This window comes from Condylura cristata, unplaced genomic scaffold (assembly GCF_000260355.1).
Source record: "Condylura cristata isolate star-nosed mole 26May11 unplaced genomic scaffold, ConCri1.0 scaffold00036, whole genome shotgun sequence".
Taxonomy (NCBI): Eukaryota; Metazoa; Chordata; class Mammalia; order Eulipotyphla; family Talpidae; genus Condylura; species Condylura cristata.
Window position 1 is genome coordinate 10662460 of NW_004567137.1, and position 20040 is coordinate 10682499.

The window sequence follows — 20040 nt, forward strand, 5'->3', positions numbered from 1 at the left end:
AATCTCAATTGAAGGAATGTTTGCCACTTAAAAAAAAAAACACTCTGCTGAGATCTATGCTGTGTGCTGTGGAATAGTCCAGTTCTGACAAATTTAGGAAGGTGTATTTGAGAGAATTTAACATCCTCTCCAGCTTCTCAAATCTCTACCCAGACATTGGTATCTTATTCTTTTCTTGTCCTTTTATGTCTCCTCAGCAGACACAGCTGATATAAAGATATGGTACAACTTCTGGCACCACCAAATGGGCTTTCTTCCTTAAGTAAGGTAGTCTTCACACCTAAGTCAATATTGACTCTGATCTTAAAATCTTAGATAGATAATGCATCTAAAACAATAATAACCTTATATCTCTGGAAGGCATTAATTTTTGAACCAGTAGTAAAACTTGTTAAATTAGTACAGTGATTCATAGCTTCAGTCTAGTACTTCTTGAGATAGTAAGGTGGATAGCAACAATTTTCAAAGATTTTTCCAATTTTACTGAAATATATTTGACATGTAACGTTATGACAACTATAAGCTATACAGTGTGATGATTTGATACATGTTCTCATTGCAAAATGTTAACCACAATATGGTTGGCTAACACATCATTCACCTCATGTAATATAATCAGTTGTGTTTGTGGTTGAGAACATTATTTTTTGAAGGTGAAAAAAATTAGGATGTCTTCCTCATAGTGTATTCAACAGCCCATAAAATAAAGTTTCTCCAGCTGAATGGGAAAAGAGAGCTGACATCTATCCATTCCAATCACACTGTCTTTTACCCAGTGGTGCCCTTCAGGCCGAGAAGATAAGTGCCGGCCAGTTAAACCAGGGCAATCTAACAACCAGAGGTCTGGGTCTCAGCATCTACTCTGCTGCTGGGCAGCTGCCGGGTAACTGAAAAATGACCTAAGCTTTCTTGTTTTCTAGTTCACTACTTTTTTCATGGACGGACATACCCTATATAAATGTTGGGTCCTTTTGTTCTGTCAAACTTTTGAAATCACTCAGGATGACATCAATGCCTGGAGCAGTTCCTGACACATGGGGAAAGCTCTATAAATGGGAGCTAGAGTTAAGAGCCATCATCATTCGCAGGGAATGGGGCTGTTTGGTGGACATAAATAGAAAGAAAACTCTTAAGAAATATCATGAATGGTAACATAATATCTTATCCTCTCCTTAAAAAATAACTCCATTGGTATAGAAAGGGTCAGGTATCTAAGATGTTCATCTCTTGGCTAACCTATTCTTTTTAACTCTTCTTCTTCAAAGACCTGTAGAGACTATTCAATCTTCTAGCAACCCATTGTTTTAGTTATTTCTTTGCTTATAGAAATTAGATTTTTGAGAATGTGCTTGTATTTACCAAAGCTGTCAACAAGATCCCCCCAATTCATCAGGTAGATTTGTTTTTGGAAAGGACTCAGAGTGAAAGAACTCACCTTAGTTTATTTTGTTATATTCAATTGTAAAGGCCTTTACTATAATGCCTTTTTGATTTATTCTGTAAGCTAACAACTCTGGTATTATTTATTATAATAGGTTTAGGAAAACTATAAATCTTAACAGGGTTTGATAACCCTTAAATCATAAAATGTGCCCTTTTTTCTGCCAATGTAGAAATCCAAAAATTAGTATTTAATGAATGCCAAGCACTATTTGCACACAAAAGAAAAAGAATACATTGTATATGTTCTCAGCAAACATACTATTAAAACAGAATGAATTCAGGACAAAATGGCAGTAACTTTACATTGCAAAATACCCAATTAAGGTAATTTTTTTTCAAAATTGGGCAATTTTAACAAAATATGCTATACAATATGGCTGACAGAACTACTTTAGGAATATTTCCTTGGAATAAGAAATCTTAAATCAACTTTAAATATGAGGAACTTTCTCTTGGATGATTCTTCACTCTTACATATTTAAACTCATGTCTATTCTTAAAGAAGGAAATGTTCTGGATAGAGGATATTTGGGGTTATCCAATATGTTGTTTGATGTTAATGAACTAAATATTCCCCTTCAAGACTGGTAGCAAGAGTTGCTGGGCAGGAAAAAAGAAAAAAAAACAAGACCCATTAAAAAAGGCTGAATTAGGCCCTCCCTGGTGGCGCAGCGGGTTAAAGCACAGCACTGAGAATCTGAAGCCACTTCCGCATGAGTTCGATTCCCGCCTGCCCCTGCCCGGGAGGAGCCCACATGGCGAGCCAGACCTCTCCTGGCCCGCCCGCTGCTTCCCTCAGCAGTGTACTTCGTAGATCTGCCTGTTCTGCTCCCCACTCTGTCTCTGGTGAAGTCTCTCGCCGCCCCTGAGCCTCTGGCCTGTACCCCAGTTTTGTATGCACAAATAAATAAATAAATCTTTAAAAAAAAAAAAAGGCTGAATTATATTCCTCTGAGTACAGAATACTGTATTTAGTGATTCCATTCATTTATTTATTTGCATATTTGTTTATTTATTCGCATAATATTTTGCTATGGGAATAAAAAAATGATATCCATCTTTTAAACTAGATGTTTGCTTAAGTCTTCCATATGCTGTTTGTGTGATTATGGAAGATAAACAAGTTTTATCAAGACACAGAAGCACAAGCCTAGGGTGCTTTGTGATAGCAATTTACACAACTGAATTAATTTGATATTAAGTAATTGGTCTGAATGAATCTGATATTAGGTTCACTTTACACCTAAATGCCTTGAAAATGTGAATGAAGTACATAAGTAAGTTATTAACAAACAAATATGTATGAATTCCTAATCCAAACCCATCTAACCTCATGATAAACCAAACTTTAATACATCAAGAATCAGAAAGAGAGGAAGTGTCATTTGAATTCAGGTCTTCCGATTCAATGTCACATGAATTATTATCACTGTTGTTCTTGTTCCACTCCCGCTACACATGGCAGTTAAGATTGCAGCTGTTAAGTTACTAGCGTTCAATTGTAGTTCTATCCATTAATTCGATTCACCCTATGAAGTGAATGAAAATCACCTATTGCCACAATGGGCAGGGACCCTGCCACTGCCTGACTCCTGCACCAAGCCATCCCCTTACAGGGATGGTCACATTTGAGGAAGTGCATGCATTATGCATCACTGCAGCCTGGTGTTTAACCTGGGAAATCACAGCTAAGGTAAAGTATGAGTGGTAGGGAAAACTCAATTGGCCCAGCTAGTAATTTAGGAAATTTTCTTACCGAGCTTGTAAAATAAAGCAACACAAAAGAAGGGCTATTGATTCACCCCTTGACATTCCTGAGGTTATCACCTAAAGAAATCAGAAAGTATATTACAGTTCCCACTATAAAAAAAAATCACCAAACTAGGGCCTCCCTGCTGGCGCAAGGGACTCAGCACAGACCTATGAAGCTATCCTCAGCCACTGCAACACCAGTTCGATCTCCGAGCCAGGGAGCTGACCCACATACTGCAGCAGACCTCTTCTGCCTCATCCACTGCTTCCCTCCATAATGCATTTTAGTCCATCTGCCTGATCTTTTCTCCATACTATCTCTGGTGAAACCTCTCCTATCCCGCACTTCTGGCCTGTACGCCAGTTCTTGCATGCATGCATAAATATATTTTTTAAATCACCAAATTGGTCCTCCCTGGTGGTGCAGCAGGTTAAAGCGCAGCACTGTGAAGCTGACTGCAACTACTTCGGTGCAAGTTCAATCCCTCCCGGAAGGTTAATCACATGGTACAACAGACCTCTCCTGTCTCACCCTCTGCTCCCTTCAGCAGTGTATTTCAGTCAATCTACCTGTCTGCTCCCCACTCTGTCTCCGATGAATCAGTACTATAACCCAGTACCTTATGAATAAAAAAATAATTTTTTTAAAAATCATCAAATTTTCCAGAACAATAAAAGACGAAGTCTTGCAATGCTCAGATTGGATATCAAGACTATATTTCCCACAGAAACGTGGGCAAATTTACCTATTTAAATATCAACCTTAATTTCCTCAGATTTATCCTCTGTCATAATTGAACATTCTTCCCTTTAGCCTTTTCTGTTCGAAATTGTTTACACCATAAGTATTTCCTTTCCATAGCATTAATTAAAATCCTACAGTATGTGGCATTTAGTCATTAGTGCTGACACACACAAGTATTAATCTGACTAAAATTAGCCTAATTATGATTGTTAATAAGCCTTGCACAAAGCAGAAGTATACAACACAGTAGGTAGAAATTATCTTGGCTTTTAAATAACATTTACATTGAAATGTAGATAAAGCATATCTAAATATCTGCCAAGTCTCATTCTTTAATATATAAAACTCAAAATTTCAAATTTTATGTAAAATTTTGTTATGATGTAGGTACAGCCAAGGTATTGGTCCCTTTTTTTACATACCCTTTTTTTACATAGCAATTGGCAATGACATAACATTCATTTCTTGTTTGAAATGAACAGATTCTAAAATTAAACAAGACAAGAATCAATCCCCTTCAAAGGATGTAAGATTATTTCAGCAAAAGTACTTTGTCAATGTTGTAGAACTGATATATTTGTCTAAGGATAAACATCATAGTGAATACCTATTGCAAAAATACCTGATAGGAAAGAACCATAAAACATCAAAACAAGTTTATTCTGACTATAAACAACTAGTATGAATTAGTCATTCATTCAGTTATACATGTATTTAATAAAAGAACATTAATGTCCTGAGGTCCTTAATTTTTAAGTCAATACCAACACTGTAATTAAATTTGAGGTGTAGCAGACCATCTAACATAAGCAATAATTGATGTCTTATAGATGTAATTGTGTTATCATATCTCCATGGAAATGAGTTACCTATTCCATAGTGAGAAATTAAAGCACAAACTGAAGCTGAATCCCTTGGAATGAGTTCTAGTAGTTTAAAGAGAAATAAAAGAAAATAGATATCTTCATCTCTCTCTAGATGTGCCTCAAATGTAAGAACACACCATTAATAGAAGAAACAATTAAAATCAAAAACAGGCACCATTCTAACTGTGGGTAGAAGTGTCTTTTGCAAAGGCAGTAGATACATGTGGCAATGAGATTATAGTTGACACTATAAAAGTGGTTTATGGACACTACTATGTTCTCACATGAGCAAATTTCTTACCCTGGGAATTTGCTAAAATTATGGATCCGGGGACAATTTCTCAAGTACTCAAAAAAATTTCATACTTACAGCTGTAGGTTTATAAATCAGAGATACATAAGTTAGGTATTTTCCCCTCACTCACACACACCAAAGACCACAGCTTCCTCAGTGAGTAAACATAGTCAGTAACTGAAGAATTTTAACTTTTTTATTTTTTAGTATTAGATTTTCACTTTTATATGTAATGGCATGTGCAACTTTAATGTCTGAAGAAACTGTAGCACTTTTCACTGTGGTCTAATTTGGAAATGGTTGCATGGTAGGATAATAACAAACTATAGGAGCTTCAAGATTCTTATGGACTAGTCTGCAACCACACTGCCAATATTAAAACATACATTATTTATCTGAATATCGTATTTCCCTTGGAACCATTGTGCTTTATCTTATAAACACAGATCTGGAGAGGTTTAAAATGTGTGCATTCTGATAAACTGTTCTGGACATGTTATGGGCTCATAGAAGTTAAAGGGAAAGTGGGGTAGATTAAATTTAGGCTGGAATCAAACTTTGTTTTTGTTTTTGTTTTTGTTTTTTTTTTTTAAGTCATTGCTCACTGGCACCAGAATATAGTAGCCAATGAAAAGCAAGCACAGTTATCTAGATCCTTCGGGTAAAAATATCCTGCCTTAAAATGTCTAGGTCAATGAGTCAAAATTGTGTGCTTTCCTTGAAATTGTCTGGAGAATGTCTTTTGTTGAATTTTGCTAGATCAGGTTCCAGAATTCTCTATGCTAGAGTGGTGTTTTTCAAAATTTAATGTGCACAGAAATCTTCTGGGGGTTTTATTTAAATACCAGTCTGATCCAATGAGAATGGATGGAGTCTGAGATCAGCATGTCTAACAACTCCCAGGTGGTAACTGCAACAGGTCAGATACTGCTCTTTGAATATCAAGGGCAGGGGGAGAGGCTCTTTCCTATGTCATGCCTATGTACAGGGAGAGGTGGCCCAGGAAAAAAACACCACAGTTTATCATCATGTCAAGCTGAAACTGAGAAACAGGCAAACAGAGCTGATGGCTACACCATGGGTTGGCCAGCTACTCTGCCCATGGGCCCCATCTGACCCACATCTGTTTTAATACCTTTCACAAACTAAGAATTGTTTCAGAGATGAACATTTGCAATTGATTTGATTTTAAAAAAAAACTTTGAATACCAATTAGACTATGCTATGCTCCCCCAAGAATCATTATTTTGAATTCCATCAGTAAAGCAAATTGTAGAAATGTAGCCTGTCTCTAGTTATAGAAGCACCTACAGATATTCAAGATGTTGCCTTTTCTCCATAAATACTGTGCTTCAAAAGAATTGTGCTTTTTCTCCAACTAAAATATTGATTATGGACCTGCTATAGAAAAACCTTTGAAAAACCTTTGCTGATCCCTTAGCTAAACTAATTTCCTTAACACCCTAAATTTTCTGAATAAAATAGAAGCCTTTTTATATAGCAAAACAAAGTTGAGGGACTTATATTTCTTTATCTAAATTGCCCTAAATACCTAGTTAGAATAAATGTGTCTGATGACTCTAGTAATTTTATTATCTGCAGAATAATATCAAAATCTCTTAAAAGTAATATATTAAAGGCCTCTTCTGATCTGTCTCTGACCTATTTTTCCTTCTGATTCTCCAATAACTTGAGTTTCTTACCATTCTGAAAATTCATCAGGTTCCTCAGCATCCTAAGCCTCACCAGGTGGGGCTGCCCTGTCTCGGGCTCATGCCCTCCTTCCTTTTAAAGCACAAGGTGGTCTTACTTCCCCAATATAAGTCCATCATCTGCCAGTGTGTGCCCCAGTGACTGACAGTCACTCCTTTCATCCACCATAAAGACTGAGCCCAATTTTTCTAAACTGCCTACTGATCTAGATCAATGCAATAAAGTGATGAATTTGATCTTCAGGTAGATAATTGATGCAATTCATATTTTTATAGGAGTTGTTTATAGAAATAAAATCTCTATTTCACTATGAAGGAGATTTTAATTTTGGTGAAGGTGAGAACTGGATTTTAGTGGTGAACACACTGATTCTCACACTTGAAACTCTCCTAATGTTACAATGCAATTTTACTCAATTAAAAAAAATAAGAACTTAATTTAGAAATAACAATAAATAAGAATTTCCTCAAAATTTTTAACTATTACTTAGATTTCTTCCATTTTTTACAGCTTCCATTTCTTGGGAAATTCAGTAAAGAACAGACTTTATGGATATATTTAAATACTAAGATATAATAAAAAAAAATACCTACCAGTTTCTCTATCAACCTAAACAAACATGGACCTATTTAAACATTAGATTGATTTTTTCTGAATTGAAAGCTCTGCCTTATCTGAAATTTTGTGCAACTTAGCAAAATGTGACTATCTCTAAATTTCAAGTAACTTCTATCAAACTAAAGCTTGTGACTGCTCTAACAACGGGATTAGTCAGTCCAGCAAAGTGAATGGCAACTTGCCATAACAAATGGAATGGGCACAACAGACATTAACTGTAACAAAATCCTGGCTCATTCTCAATCAAAATTTTCTAGATAATTCCGTAGAAGTAAAAGGAAGATTCGAACTGGACAACTAACTGAATAATTGACTACACCTACCGAGCTAACTCACCCTTAATATTTTTCCTACACAAAAATTTATAATTCTAATTCTCTATTGACTGCTTTATTTTTTCTGCAAAGATTAACATCAGAAGTCTGAAGAATAACAATGTGCATAGCTAATTTCAAAGCTACTTTTTAAATGAATGATTAAAGCCATATGGTAAGATTTTACTTTAAATTCCCCCCAAATCATTTTTGACCTGTGTGTGTGGTGTGTGTGTGTGTGTGTGTATGTGTATGTAGCATCTGAGAATAAAAATTCAAAATGATCACTTTATCTGTAGTGATAATTGCTACTGGGAAACCTCAAACCCAGTTCCTATCTTATTTAAATTGCAAGGCCTTCCTACACACTAAGTATCATGAACCTGATACTAAAACCAAGGAGCATGATAACGAAGTGGTGCTATTACCAATATGTCATGAAAGAGTCAATGCAGGCATCTGTGGGAAGCCAGGTCTTAGCATTGTCTGGGCAAACAACACAGATAGCTGGTACCTACACAAACCCACAGCCAAAAAAAAAAAATGTTGAGAAAACATTCACTGATGCCCATGTGTGGTGCTATGACCTACCAGTACTAATAAGTACTGGCAAAGGTGTGGAGGAAAAAAGGAATCCTCTTACACTGTTGGTAGGAGTGAAGACTGGTCTAGCCCATATGGAAAATAGAGTAGAAGTTTCTGAAAAGACTAAAATGGATCTGCTGTACAGCTCAATAGTTCTTCCCCTAGGAATCTACCTCTGAAATACAAAAACACTAATTTGAAAGGAAAACTGCACTCCTATGATTACTGCAGCACTGTTTACAATAACCAAGCTATGGAAACAACCAAAGTGCCCCCCAACAGATGAGTCTATCAAGAATATGTAGCATATAGACACACAATGGAATACTACTCAGCAATCAAACAAGACAAATGCAAGCCATTCACTGCAACTTGGATGGTGCTGAAAGGGATTATGCTAAGCAAAATGACACAAAAGGAGAAAGACAAACACCAGAAGGTATCCCTTATAGATGGAATACACAGAAGCCAAAGGGTCAGACAAAGACAAATTTTAAAATCAACCTTTGAGGCCCGCCCTCCCTGGTGGCGCAGCGGGTTAAAGCACAGCACTGAGAAGCTAAAGCCACTTCCGCATGAGTTCGATCCCCGCCTGCCCCGGAGGTACCACATGGAGTGGCAGACCTCTCCTGACCCGCCCGCTGCTCCCCTCAGCAGTGTACTTTGATGATCTGCCTGTTCTGTTCCCCACTCTGTCTCTGGTGAAGCCTCTCACCGCCCCTGAGCCTCTGGCCTGTACCCCAGTTCTGTATGCACAAATAAATAAATCTTTTTTAAAAAAAATTCAACCTTTGAAAGCCAACCATATAGCTGAGGCATGGGGTAGGGGTGCAGTGGTGAGAACAGGGTGTGGAGAGAGCATGATGGATGAAGGTAGAGGAGTCGGGGTACTTCAATAGTGGGGGGGTGGAGGGTTGTACAGCTGAAAGGGAACATCTTATACTTCCAAAATACAAACAGTGATGTAACCAACAGTATTACACTGAAAAAAATATTAAAACAAAAAATAAAGAAATGTTATGGCTTATTACACTGACCCCTTGCTCTTTAATTTTTTTCCTTTTGGATTCTTTTCCCTCAGTCACTGGAAACCTTTCTGCTGCCTTGTCTGTGATGGTAGCTGGCTTCTTTGAAATACACAGGAAACATTTTCCTCCAGTGGAGCAGCTTCATTCAGGCAAAGTTCTCACTGTTTCCTCCATGTCCTGTTCCCACCTGGTTCTTCAGTATATTTTACTTGGAGTGGCCGAAACACTGGTCAACCCAGCCTGTGAGTAACAATTTTATCTCCTCCTCTCAGAACATACTGAGCTGCTTTACTCAGAACTTATCACCTCCACAGGAACAATCCAAACAACTGCGATCGGGGTTCCACCCATGCTTCACAAGGCAGTCAGGTTTTTAAAAAATGTTTAATTTCTCTTCATTCCTCTACCACATACAGAACAATTGTTAACTCTTTGTGACTGTGGATGAAATGAAAGTTTCACTAATATGGTTAAGGGCAGTAGTCATTTGGGCTAGGCACATTATGAGAGAAAAATGCTATAATCTAGAAGACATTACCAAAATAACCAGATGAAAACTCTCTTCTTCCCTCTTCTACCTCCCCACCTCTCTCTCAGAGATAAACTCACATATATATACTCTCCAAAAATGACATTTGCAATGTACTTTGAGTGTATAAACATGCAAATGAAATGAAATTTCAGCTAATTCTCCAGATAACTCAATGTCTTTCAATTAAATTAATCTAAATTAAGTGTCATTACTGCTGTTTCCTAAGACATATTCAACATAACTTTATTAAATATCAAGTGTTTTCCAGATCATCTAGAAAGCTAGATTTAAACTAGCCCTTTAAAATTGATCAGAATATTTCAGTGGAAACTTCTAATACAGTGATGTATGTGTTAGTGTAATCTACTGCATCCTATGTTTCTACCTTCCATACAATTCCCTAGAATAGGAGTCCTGATTGTACCTCAAGCCCCAATTACACCTCACTAAAGTTATTTTTATACATTCCTAATCATCTTCCTGTCTCCCGTACCTCTTCCATTCTATCTACTCGGCATTAGATCTTTAGGGTAATCCAATCACCCTAAATGTCAATTCTAATTTTACTTGTGTCTAAAATCTTCAATGATTCTATTATCTCAGAGCTATTTAAAATTACTTAAACAGATTTATTTAATAAAGATACACATCATTTTTTGCTATACACACATATACACAGAACATGATACCAACACAATATACTGAAAAAGCCAAAATAAAATTAGTCAATAATCTATGTAAGTGCCTTAGGCTTTTTTAAATCAGAAATAAATGCATTACATTCATTTTGCATGACTAAATCACTTTATGAAATTCTAAGTTGCAGATATCATTCTCTGTCAGTCATTACAAGAAGTATAAGAGAGTGCCATTTCACAAACATTTGTTTCTTTATTGACTTTGTTTCCAAAAAATTATTATAAGTGGTCAGTAGAAATTTTCTGGACTAGATGTGAAGGACGGTGAAGAGTAAAGTGATGAGTGAACATGTAGAAATTCCCAACCAGCAGATCAACAGTGGTCAACAGACAAAAGCCAGTGAGGCACCTACATTCATAGGCAGATTCTGCCATATACATCACACAGTCCACCTCTCCCTGATTTTCTCATCAACAAACTGAGGCCCAACTAAGTCAACTGACTTACTGGTTATTAGACATCATGGAAGAATTTGGACTTCTAGCTTTGTCACTTACTATATGTATACCTTGAAGATTCATTTAACCTCTAAACTTCACCTTTCTAATCTTTAAAATGGAGCTAATTATAACTCTTTATATCACAGTATCAGTGACTACCAACCTGAACTTGAGAAAATAATTCTTCGTTTTTGAGCCTTTTATATCAACTATAAAATTGGGAAGAGTTATCGTAAAGTCTAAGTAAAATATTTTACATAATGAAAAAAGCAGTATGTAGACTGCATTCCAGTGATTAGTAGCTACAATGGGTGCTACTGTTATTAACTATTGCCTAATTTCACGTGACTCAATAGTGTGAACTTCAGGGCTCACACACAAGTGTCCTGCTCATAACTCTTTCTATCATATCTACCACAGCTTGAACACTAGGAGACCTAGAAGTGTGAACAAAATCAGGACTTCATCACACAAAGCATCTTAGATTACTTTCTTCCTCTTCTTGCCTCCAATCCAAGAGCAAGTCTTAGTCCTATTCTGAAATATAATCCAAGTCTGGTCATGCCCTTACCTTCTCTTCTGCTATCTGTCTAGTCCATATGACTACTGTCTCCATCCTCAATCCTATTAGAGGCTTCTAAATTGTCTCCCTGCTTCCTCACCTGTCCCAGAGGCCATTCTCCTCATTAGGTATTTGATGGGCTGTTTCTTAGGGATAGAGCTTATCTCTGCCCCCACAGTCTTGCACCTGCCCTTCTCTCTACCTGCAATCCCTTCAGCAGTATAGAAAGTGAGAAATACTGAAAGTTTACATATGATGATAGGTCCAGCAGGATGTAAAAAAAAAAAAGGAGTTAAAAAGTAACATCAGGCCCTCCCTGGTGGCGCAGCGGGTTAAAGCACAGCACTGAGAATCTAAAGCCGCTTCTGCATGAGTTCGATCCCCGCCTGCCCCAGAGGTGACCACATGGTGTGGCAGACCTCCCCTAGCCCGCCCGCTGCTCCCCTCAGCAGTGTACTTCGTCGATCTACCTGTTCTGTTCCCCACTCTGTCTCTGGTGAAGCCTCTCACCACCCCCTGAGCCTCTGGCCTGTACCCCAGATCTGTATGCACAAATAAATAAATATTTTAAAAAAAAGTAACATCAAAGTTTATGTTCTGAGTGACTAATGGGAAGAATGGAATAGCCATCTGCAGAGAAAGAACAGGTTACAGGTGGAGAAGGCTTTGGGGAGATCACAAATTTAGTTTTGGACATGTTGAGATTGCGAAGTCAGCAGATATCAAAAAAACAACTAGATATCCATCTTTGGAATTTGTAGTGATATATGAAATAGACATGGATTTAATAGCTGTAAACATATGAGCAGTATTTAAAGTGGCACAATGGGTTAGGATGCAGCACTATAAATTAGCCGCAGCTGCTTCAGTGCAAGTTTGACCCCAGCCTGGAGGTGACCCACATTGTGTGGCAGACCTCTCCTGACCCACCCACTGCTCCCCTCACTCTGCCTGTTCTGCACCCCACTCTGTCTCTGGTGAATCCTCTCACTGCCCCTGCACCTCTGGCTTATACTCCAGTTATGAATAAATAAATATTTAAAAAATAATAAAGTAATGGGATTTGTTGCTATTGCCCAGGCAGTCAGTGTAGATAGCAAGTTTAGGCAGAGGCAAGGATTCAAGAACTAAGTGATTACTCAGCCCATCATTCAGTCATTCAAGACAAGAAATATGCAAATGTGGTAGAAGGGAAATTACTGGTGAGTAAAGAAGAAAAACAAGGGAGAAATAACTTAGAATCCAAATGATAAGATGTCAAGGAGGAAGGAGGTGTCAACTGTATCAAAAGCCACTGATCAATCAAATTCAGTTAGCCACAGTATTAAAGAATAGTCACCAGTAGTTACTGGCATTTTTGACGAGAGCTTCCGCATGTAGATTATGCACAAAAGCCTTAATGGAAACAGTTTTGGGGCTAATTCACTTGAGAAATTTTGCTGCAAAGGAACAAAGAAAGGAGCAGTAGCTGACAAAGGAGTGAGGTTAAAAATGGAGTTGTTTGTGTTCTTTTGTTTTTAAGGAATTTAAAATAAGAACATTTTTATTTTGAGCAGAGATGGTAGACAGTGACTTGTGCCTGGTAGATTCCAGAAAGTAAGAGCTAATAAGTTCATTGGGGTGATTCAAGAGAAAGAAAATTGATGGCATCAGGGACAAGAGAAATACTTACTGGAAAGACAGAGGTTGGGATCTAATTTATAAGTTAGGATTTGACTTTGTATAGTAGCCAAAATAGTTATCAGTGGTAACAATTTAGAAGGCAAGAGTATATAGGTACAGAAACTTGGGGCACATAAATATGGTGGGGAAATTCTGTGTAAATTTTCTTCTGGTTAACTGAATCATTTCAGTGATGCAGGGTTTGAGTGAGGGCAGTAGAAAACCATTGGCGACTTGGAGGAGGAGAAGAATGAAAGTATTGCTTTAGGATAATAGGATATAGAATTAGATATAGAAAGTGGCAAGGGAATTAGGAATCCACGTGAGTTTGTGAGCAAGAATTTATTTATTTATTTATGCATACATGACTGGGGTACAGGCCAGAGGTGCAGGGGCAGTAAGAGGATTCACCAGAGACAGAGTGGGGAACAGAACAGGCAGAGTGATGAAGTACACTGCTGAGGGGAGCAGCGGGCCGGTCAGGAGAGGTCTGCCGCGCCATGTGGGCCACCCTGGGGGTGGGGACTGAACTCATGCTGAAGTGGCTTTAGCTTCTTAGTGCTGTGCTACCACCCACTGCACCACCAGGGATGGTCTGTGAGCAAAAAATTAAAATGGCTTTTTCTCCTGTCATATTCGGCTACATGTATTTAGGAACAAAGACCGCAAACAATGAATTGTTTTGCCATCCAATGCAGAAAGCAAGATATAGGCATGGAAATGAGGGAGAATAAAAGATATGATTATCATAATTGATGATGGGACTTAACATGGGTAAATAAAAAAAGTGTGGACATGAAAAACATGAGAAAGGTGAAAATAATGAAAGGAGAAACAGAATTGAGTTCCTGGAAGAGGACAGCATATCAGTACGTGAGGGAAGTCAGAAAATGGTACACAAAACTGAGGTTATGGTCTAGCACATAGTCTGGTAAACTGGTTCTGAAAAGTGCCAGGCGGTAAAGAGCTTAGCCTTTTCATACCAGACCACCTTCATTATAACCACTCAGCACGTTAGTTGTGGTCTATAAACAGTCTGACAACATGCAGTGATTGGCTGCATTAAATAAGTTCATTTGTGAAAATAAATGTTGAGCTTGACCTTACCTGACAGAAGTTAACCAACCCCTGATCTGGGGTACAAGGACCAAGGTGTGAGTGTCGAAGGTAGAGTAGAGTAAAAGGACATTGGCATTTGGGTCAAAGAAGCAAGAAACCAAGGGTTCGGCAGCATGGGAGAGTGGTAGGATTGTGCGTGTGTGTTAAAATTGCCAAGAATTGAAACAGGCCAAAGCTGAGGAGTATGACAGTGAAGGAGGACTAATGGCTCTGAATGATAGAGGGACATGTCCTAGAGTGGTAGATGGCACATCAAAGAGGAGAAGCATTAAGTTCTATAATCGGATAACGTGAAGTTCAAAGCTGAAACTCTTTCGGGAGAAGAAAGGAACGCTGATCTGAAAGTCTCTTTCTGAGGCTGCAGTGCTTCTCCTCCATATGTTCACAATAACTTTTCACCCAGAACAATAAACACGCTTTTAACTGTTTAAGAACAATTGGAGTCAAAGATATTTCCAGCAATGAGTCCCCAGTACCAGGTGCCTTAGGAAGGTGATTATGGCCCTATAGTTTGTAGATTCCACATTTGCTGCAATGGGGGACCCTTGCAAGCCCTACCAGCCACCACCTGGAGGCACATTTTGCTTCTCATTGGCAAGAAGATCAGTTTTCACATGCACTTTGAATAATTTTTTTACCATGACTTCAGAGTAGAATGAGATTTCAGAATAGTGGCAGACTTGTTGGTAATATCCATACTATAACGTGCTAAAAGTATGGGCGAGCCGCAACCATCAAGCCAATGATCAAACTACAATCCGAACAAGCAAGTAGGTGCCTGAAAATGGGGATCCGAGGCACTGAAAAGCTAAGCCTTGTAAAAGGGAACCAGAGGCTTTCGAAACGACTAAAATGACACCAAAGAGAGATTAACCAGCAGGCAGAGAGCTGGCAAAGTGTGTTCATGAATTATATACCGCACCAGAAGTTCTAGCGCGAGAAAGGCCTAAGATTAATAATTAACTAGCAGAGTAATAATGGGCTTGTACATTCTGCTTTTTCTCCGTGAAGGAAATCGGCCTACTTAGTCTTTCTGTTCATTGTTTGCCTCCCCATATTTATAATGAGGGAAGTTCCTAAGCCAGATCTTTTGTACAATTGTGAATCATTTCTTCCCAAAGCCTCTTCTGTGGTGCCTTCACACTGTCCTTTGGATATTCCTGAAAAAAGTGCAGCTAGGGCAGATGATTTGCACCGCACTAGGGAGCTGGAGTACCCAGAGCCCCTTACTCTGCAGTATTTTATTTATTACCATCATTAGCTTTATCCCCAATAAGTGTTCGGCCATCCATTGCCTTTTTAGCACTGTCCTTTGCATTGTGAACCTCTCTGCTCTCTGTCCTCCCAGATCTGGAGCCCAGGAAAAAATGTCTCAATGCCTTTTCTGACCCTCAGTCCCTGCACTCTGCGCAGACAGGGACAAATCTCAATGTTTATTGGATACTAACTAAAAATATGTGGAGTACACACAGAACGCAAAACAGAAATATCCAAAGAATGCGGGAAAGAACGTGACTGGAGTAAGCTGAGATGTTTGCAAGTGTGTTTCAAGTTGCTGGGCAATCACATTTTTATTGCAGCAAAATAAAAGTAAACCAGAGATGAAATTTTTCTGGAAAGGGAAGGAAATAAAAGGAGGATACACAATGGTTTAGTGTTTTCTAAACACAATGGTGTTGTTTTCTATCATCACTTTCCTTTCTTAAAAGAGATTTACTGTTTACTCATGATGCCCCTTAGAAGAAGATTTTGCTAAGTCCCAAAGAGTAAGAAGGAAAATTTTAAATCCAATAATCCAATCAAGCACTCAAACTGCTAAAACTGTTGGTGATGTCTAATGAATTCCCTTACAATTTATTGCCACACACATACAAAAAAAAGTAATTAATATAAAACACTCCATGTTGCAACTTCAATACTTTTCAGTATGGTCAAACTTGTTTCATCTCTACCCTCGTTCATAAAACCTCTTCCTCCTTGCTATGCAATGTTGAAGTAAAACCCTGCTATCACATTAAAATAAATATCATAAATATTTTAGCATGCTTCCCTAAGATTACCATACATATTTTAATATAGTTATGTTAATAGGGTTTGTACAAATCATAAATACATATTTTTACCTATCTCTGCTATCAAAAAATATTTTAATTGAAATGTTAAAACAATTTCCCTCCATGGTTTTCTTTCAACCTCTGCCACCATCACTGTACCAATAACATCCTGAGTGGGGGAGTGGGGGGGAGATAATAATAATTGTGGAGACCCAATGCTTAATATGTTGTTGCTCCTAAAATGGAATAATTAAAAGGCATCTAAAGGGATTTTCACAGTACCTTGAACAAATAATGTTAAAAATAGCTAACCTTTATTCAGCCCCAATGAGACGGCAGTGTTCTAAACACTTTACATATATTTATAACAGAACTGGTTCTGCAAATGAGTAATGATATCATTCCTACTTTATAGAGAAGGACTGCAAACTTGAACAACTTAACTAAAGCACAGCAGTAGAAAATGGTTGACCTGCAAGTTAAGCACAATATTGTCTGACTCTAAAGCCCATCCTCTTCACCTATATGCTAATTTGCTATGAAAAATTCAAGTTTCCATAAGGATCCTAAAGATTTACACAGAATCACAGAATCATAGACCTCATTGATAGATTGATATTATTGCATGAAGTCTCACTTAATACAAAATTAACCAAAGATATTCAAAATGAGGTGAAATTTGGGTGACTGCTTTAAGACATGACAGTCTTGTAGCTGAATAAGGGCATATTTTGCTGTATTTTACTCCTTGTAGGCTTCTGTAAATGTAGTATCCAAAATACATCTTACTAGAGTAACAAAATCCAAATTTTGACAGCATTAGTAAACTGTCTCTGAGGTATGAGCAATACTAACTTGAACAATATCTATGACAGTATTTTTGTATCTAATACTTTAGATACAGTAGTAATTTGAACAGTATCTATGAACATGTTTTAGAGAAAATGTTCTAAATTTTGACCTCTTTTCTCTCAGACTCTGTAATATCATACCAATTTGTTCCAAGTACCATGAAAGGGACCTCTTTGAATTTCTTGACACTGTTCAATGGATTTGGCTGCTTCACAGGAGCACTGCTGGTGGAGTCGGTGTATCTCATCTCAGAAGGTAAAGATAGGTTCATGGTATGCTTATATATATATATTGATTTGATGACTAGAGAATTGGGAGACAAAACCTTAAGAGAAGGGCTTTGCCAGTGTAGCCTTTTTTTAATTGATCCACTTTTGCAATTAAGATAGAATTAAGATAGGAAATAGACTCTTGCTGTATTCATTAATTTCTGGGAATTGTTTTTCTTTTGATAGGAGGAGGTAATTACAGAATGTCACTTCTCATGAGACCCTGCCTGCTGTCTTTCTTTAGTGTATTTTAAAACAAAGTGGTCATTATATTCTTATTAGGTCTTCCAATGAGGCTATATTCAATAATGCCTTATAGCTAGCATAGATAATCTTAAGAAAAGGTAAGTCCTGTGTAAATATAGAAGGATGGGGTATCTAGATGATCTTTTTTTCATTGTGATTTGCTAGAAACCTTGCCTATGCAACCAAAGAGAAATTGTGAGATGAATACCAAATGATCATGGAAACTTTTCCCTACAGAGACTTTGGTCAGGAGAAACAATAGATCTGAAAAATTCACATGCAAACATGAAAGTACTATTGTTTTTGTGCTGGCTGAATTATCAGGCAGGATGACAATAATGTCTATCCAGGAAAATTCTTCAGCTACATTTAAAATATACAGATTTTTTTTTCTTTATTTTTTCTAAGACATTGATATAGCATTTTTTTTAATTTCTTTTTGCTTATTTTGTAAATAACACCACAAGCTTATTCTTCTCTATTTTTAAGAATATTTCTAGTTGTGCACTTGAAATCATGCTTTAAAAAAAAGTATGAGCTTTTGTTCTTTTGTAACTAATTTACCTACTTTCAAACTATGGCCACATTAATGTCCGATGAATGACAAACTCGTTTTAATACCAGATAACTCTTCAAAAAAATATTTTCTGATTATCTACTCTGTTTTAGTGCCCTATTAGACACTAGGACACCACAAGAAGCAAAATAAACATTTCCAAAGCCCTCATGAAATTTCCAGGGGTGCAAGAAATCAATCAAGTTGAGAATGATAAATTCAGTGTAGGTATAATAGAGTTCTAAGGAATAAATCTACAGTCCTTGATTAACTGTGAGCAAAATCAAGCTCTGCCACTTTTTTTAGTTATCTGGGAAAGTTAAGCAATAACACTTATTAGATACTTACTATGTGTCAGGTACTGTGCAACACAAAATTATGAGATGTGATTCCAGTTCTCAAAAGGCTCCAATCCAAATCCAACCCATCATGACTAAATGTGTGAACTGTGGCAAATAGTTGGCTTTTCTGGTAATTAGATTCTTTATACGTAAACAAGGAATAAGTATAAGGATTTTATAAGATGACCTGGAAAGTCTTACATAATACCTGTACCTAAAACATCTTAGGTGGTTAGCCTGTTTCTTTTATTCACACTTCTCAATGAATATGTTTCTGAGAATTTGCTAATGATATTAACTTATATCATCAAAATGCATTTGACACTCTGGAAGAACTTAAAGTCAAATATTACTAGTAGTTTATCTTTCCGGTATTTTTCATATGCATACCAGAATTAGGTCAAACCTCACAGGTTAAATTCTTCTGGAGAACTTGCCCTTTCTTTACACATTAGCTACATATTTGGAAATACCCCAAAACACCATCAATTCTGATTAGCTTGCTATAAATTTGGAGATCTCCACAGACTCCCTAAGATTTGATAATTGATTAGAATGACTCACAGAATTCAGGAAAGTGTTTTATGATTACAGCTTGTTTTTATTTATAGCAAAAGAATAAGAATCTGAATTAGTCAAGGAGAGAGACACACAGAACAAGGAATTCCCAAAGTGACACTTCCTTCATCTACAGGAATGTAGCCAACTGGTATGTCAATGTAGGATAATACTTAGAAAATATTGCCAACCAGGCAAGCTCATCTGAGACCCAGTGTCCAGAGATTTTATTGCTGCTATGTTATGTTGATAGGACTGTTAAACTACTGGTCATGATGTTGAATTCAATCTCCAGCAAGTGTATGCATTGCATCTGAGTCATCGCCTTAGCAGAAACACTAAGGGTACCACAATGAATAACTTTATTAGCATAAAATTCAGGTAGAACTGAGGAACCCACCATGAATGTCAAAGCCACCCTAATAACTCAGGAAATTCAAAAGATCTGAGTTTTCTCCCAGGAGGCAGGGACAATGATTAGGCTAATTTGTTATTACATACAACTGTTCTTGCAAATCCATTTCACTGAAAACCTAAATTTATACTGAGAACATAGTATGTGAAGATGAATTATTATGTATATTGCAACAATCTAATAATGATAGTATTACTTTCCTTATTTTTTCCCATTTAAAAATAAAAGTAGAAAAAAGAAAGTAAAGTTCTCCAACTATCACATTTAATATCTGACAATATGTAATTCCCTTTAGCATTAAAAAAAAAAATGCCAAGATTGATTTCAGAATCCAAACAGCCTTTAAGTGTCACCCCCCAAATAAAGACTTTTTTTT

At 37.2% G+C, this 20040-nt stretch overlaps 1 protein-coding gene across 1 annotated transcript in view; it reads left to right on the forward strand.

The window, feature by feature from the left end:
• The window catches only part of SLC15A5 (solute carrier family 15, member 5), a 77715-nt gene that overhangs the window by 32577 nt on the left and 25098 nt on the right, over window positions 1-20040 (forward strand). The window contains exons 6-7 of the mRNA XM_004693243.1: window positions 9413-9601; window positions 17403-17534. Of these exons, the coding sequence (XP_004693300.1) occupies window positions 9413-9601; window positions 17403-17534 (321 nt within the window). The remainder of the gene's footprint in view (window positions 1-9412; window positions 9602-17402; window positions 17535-20040) is intronic.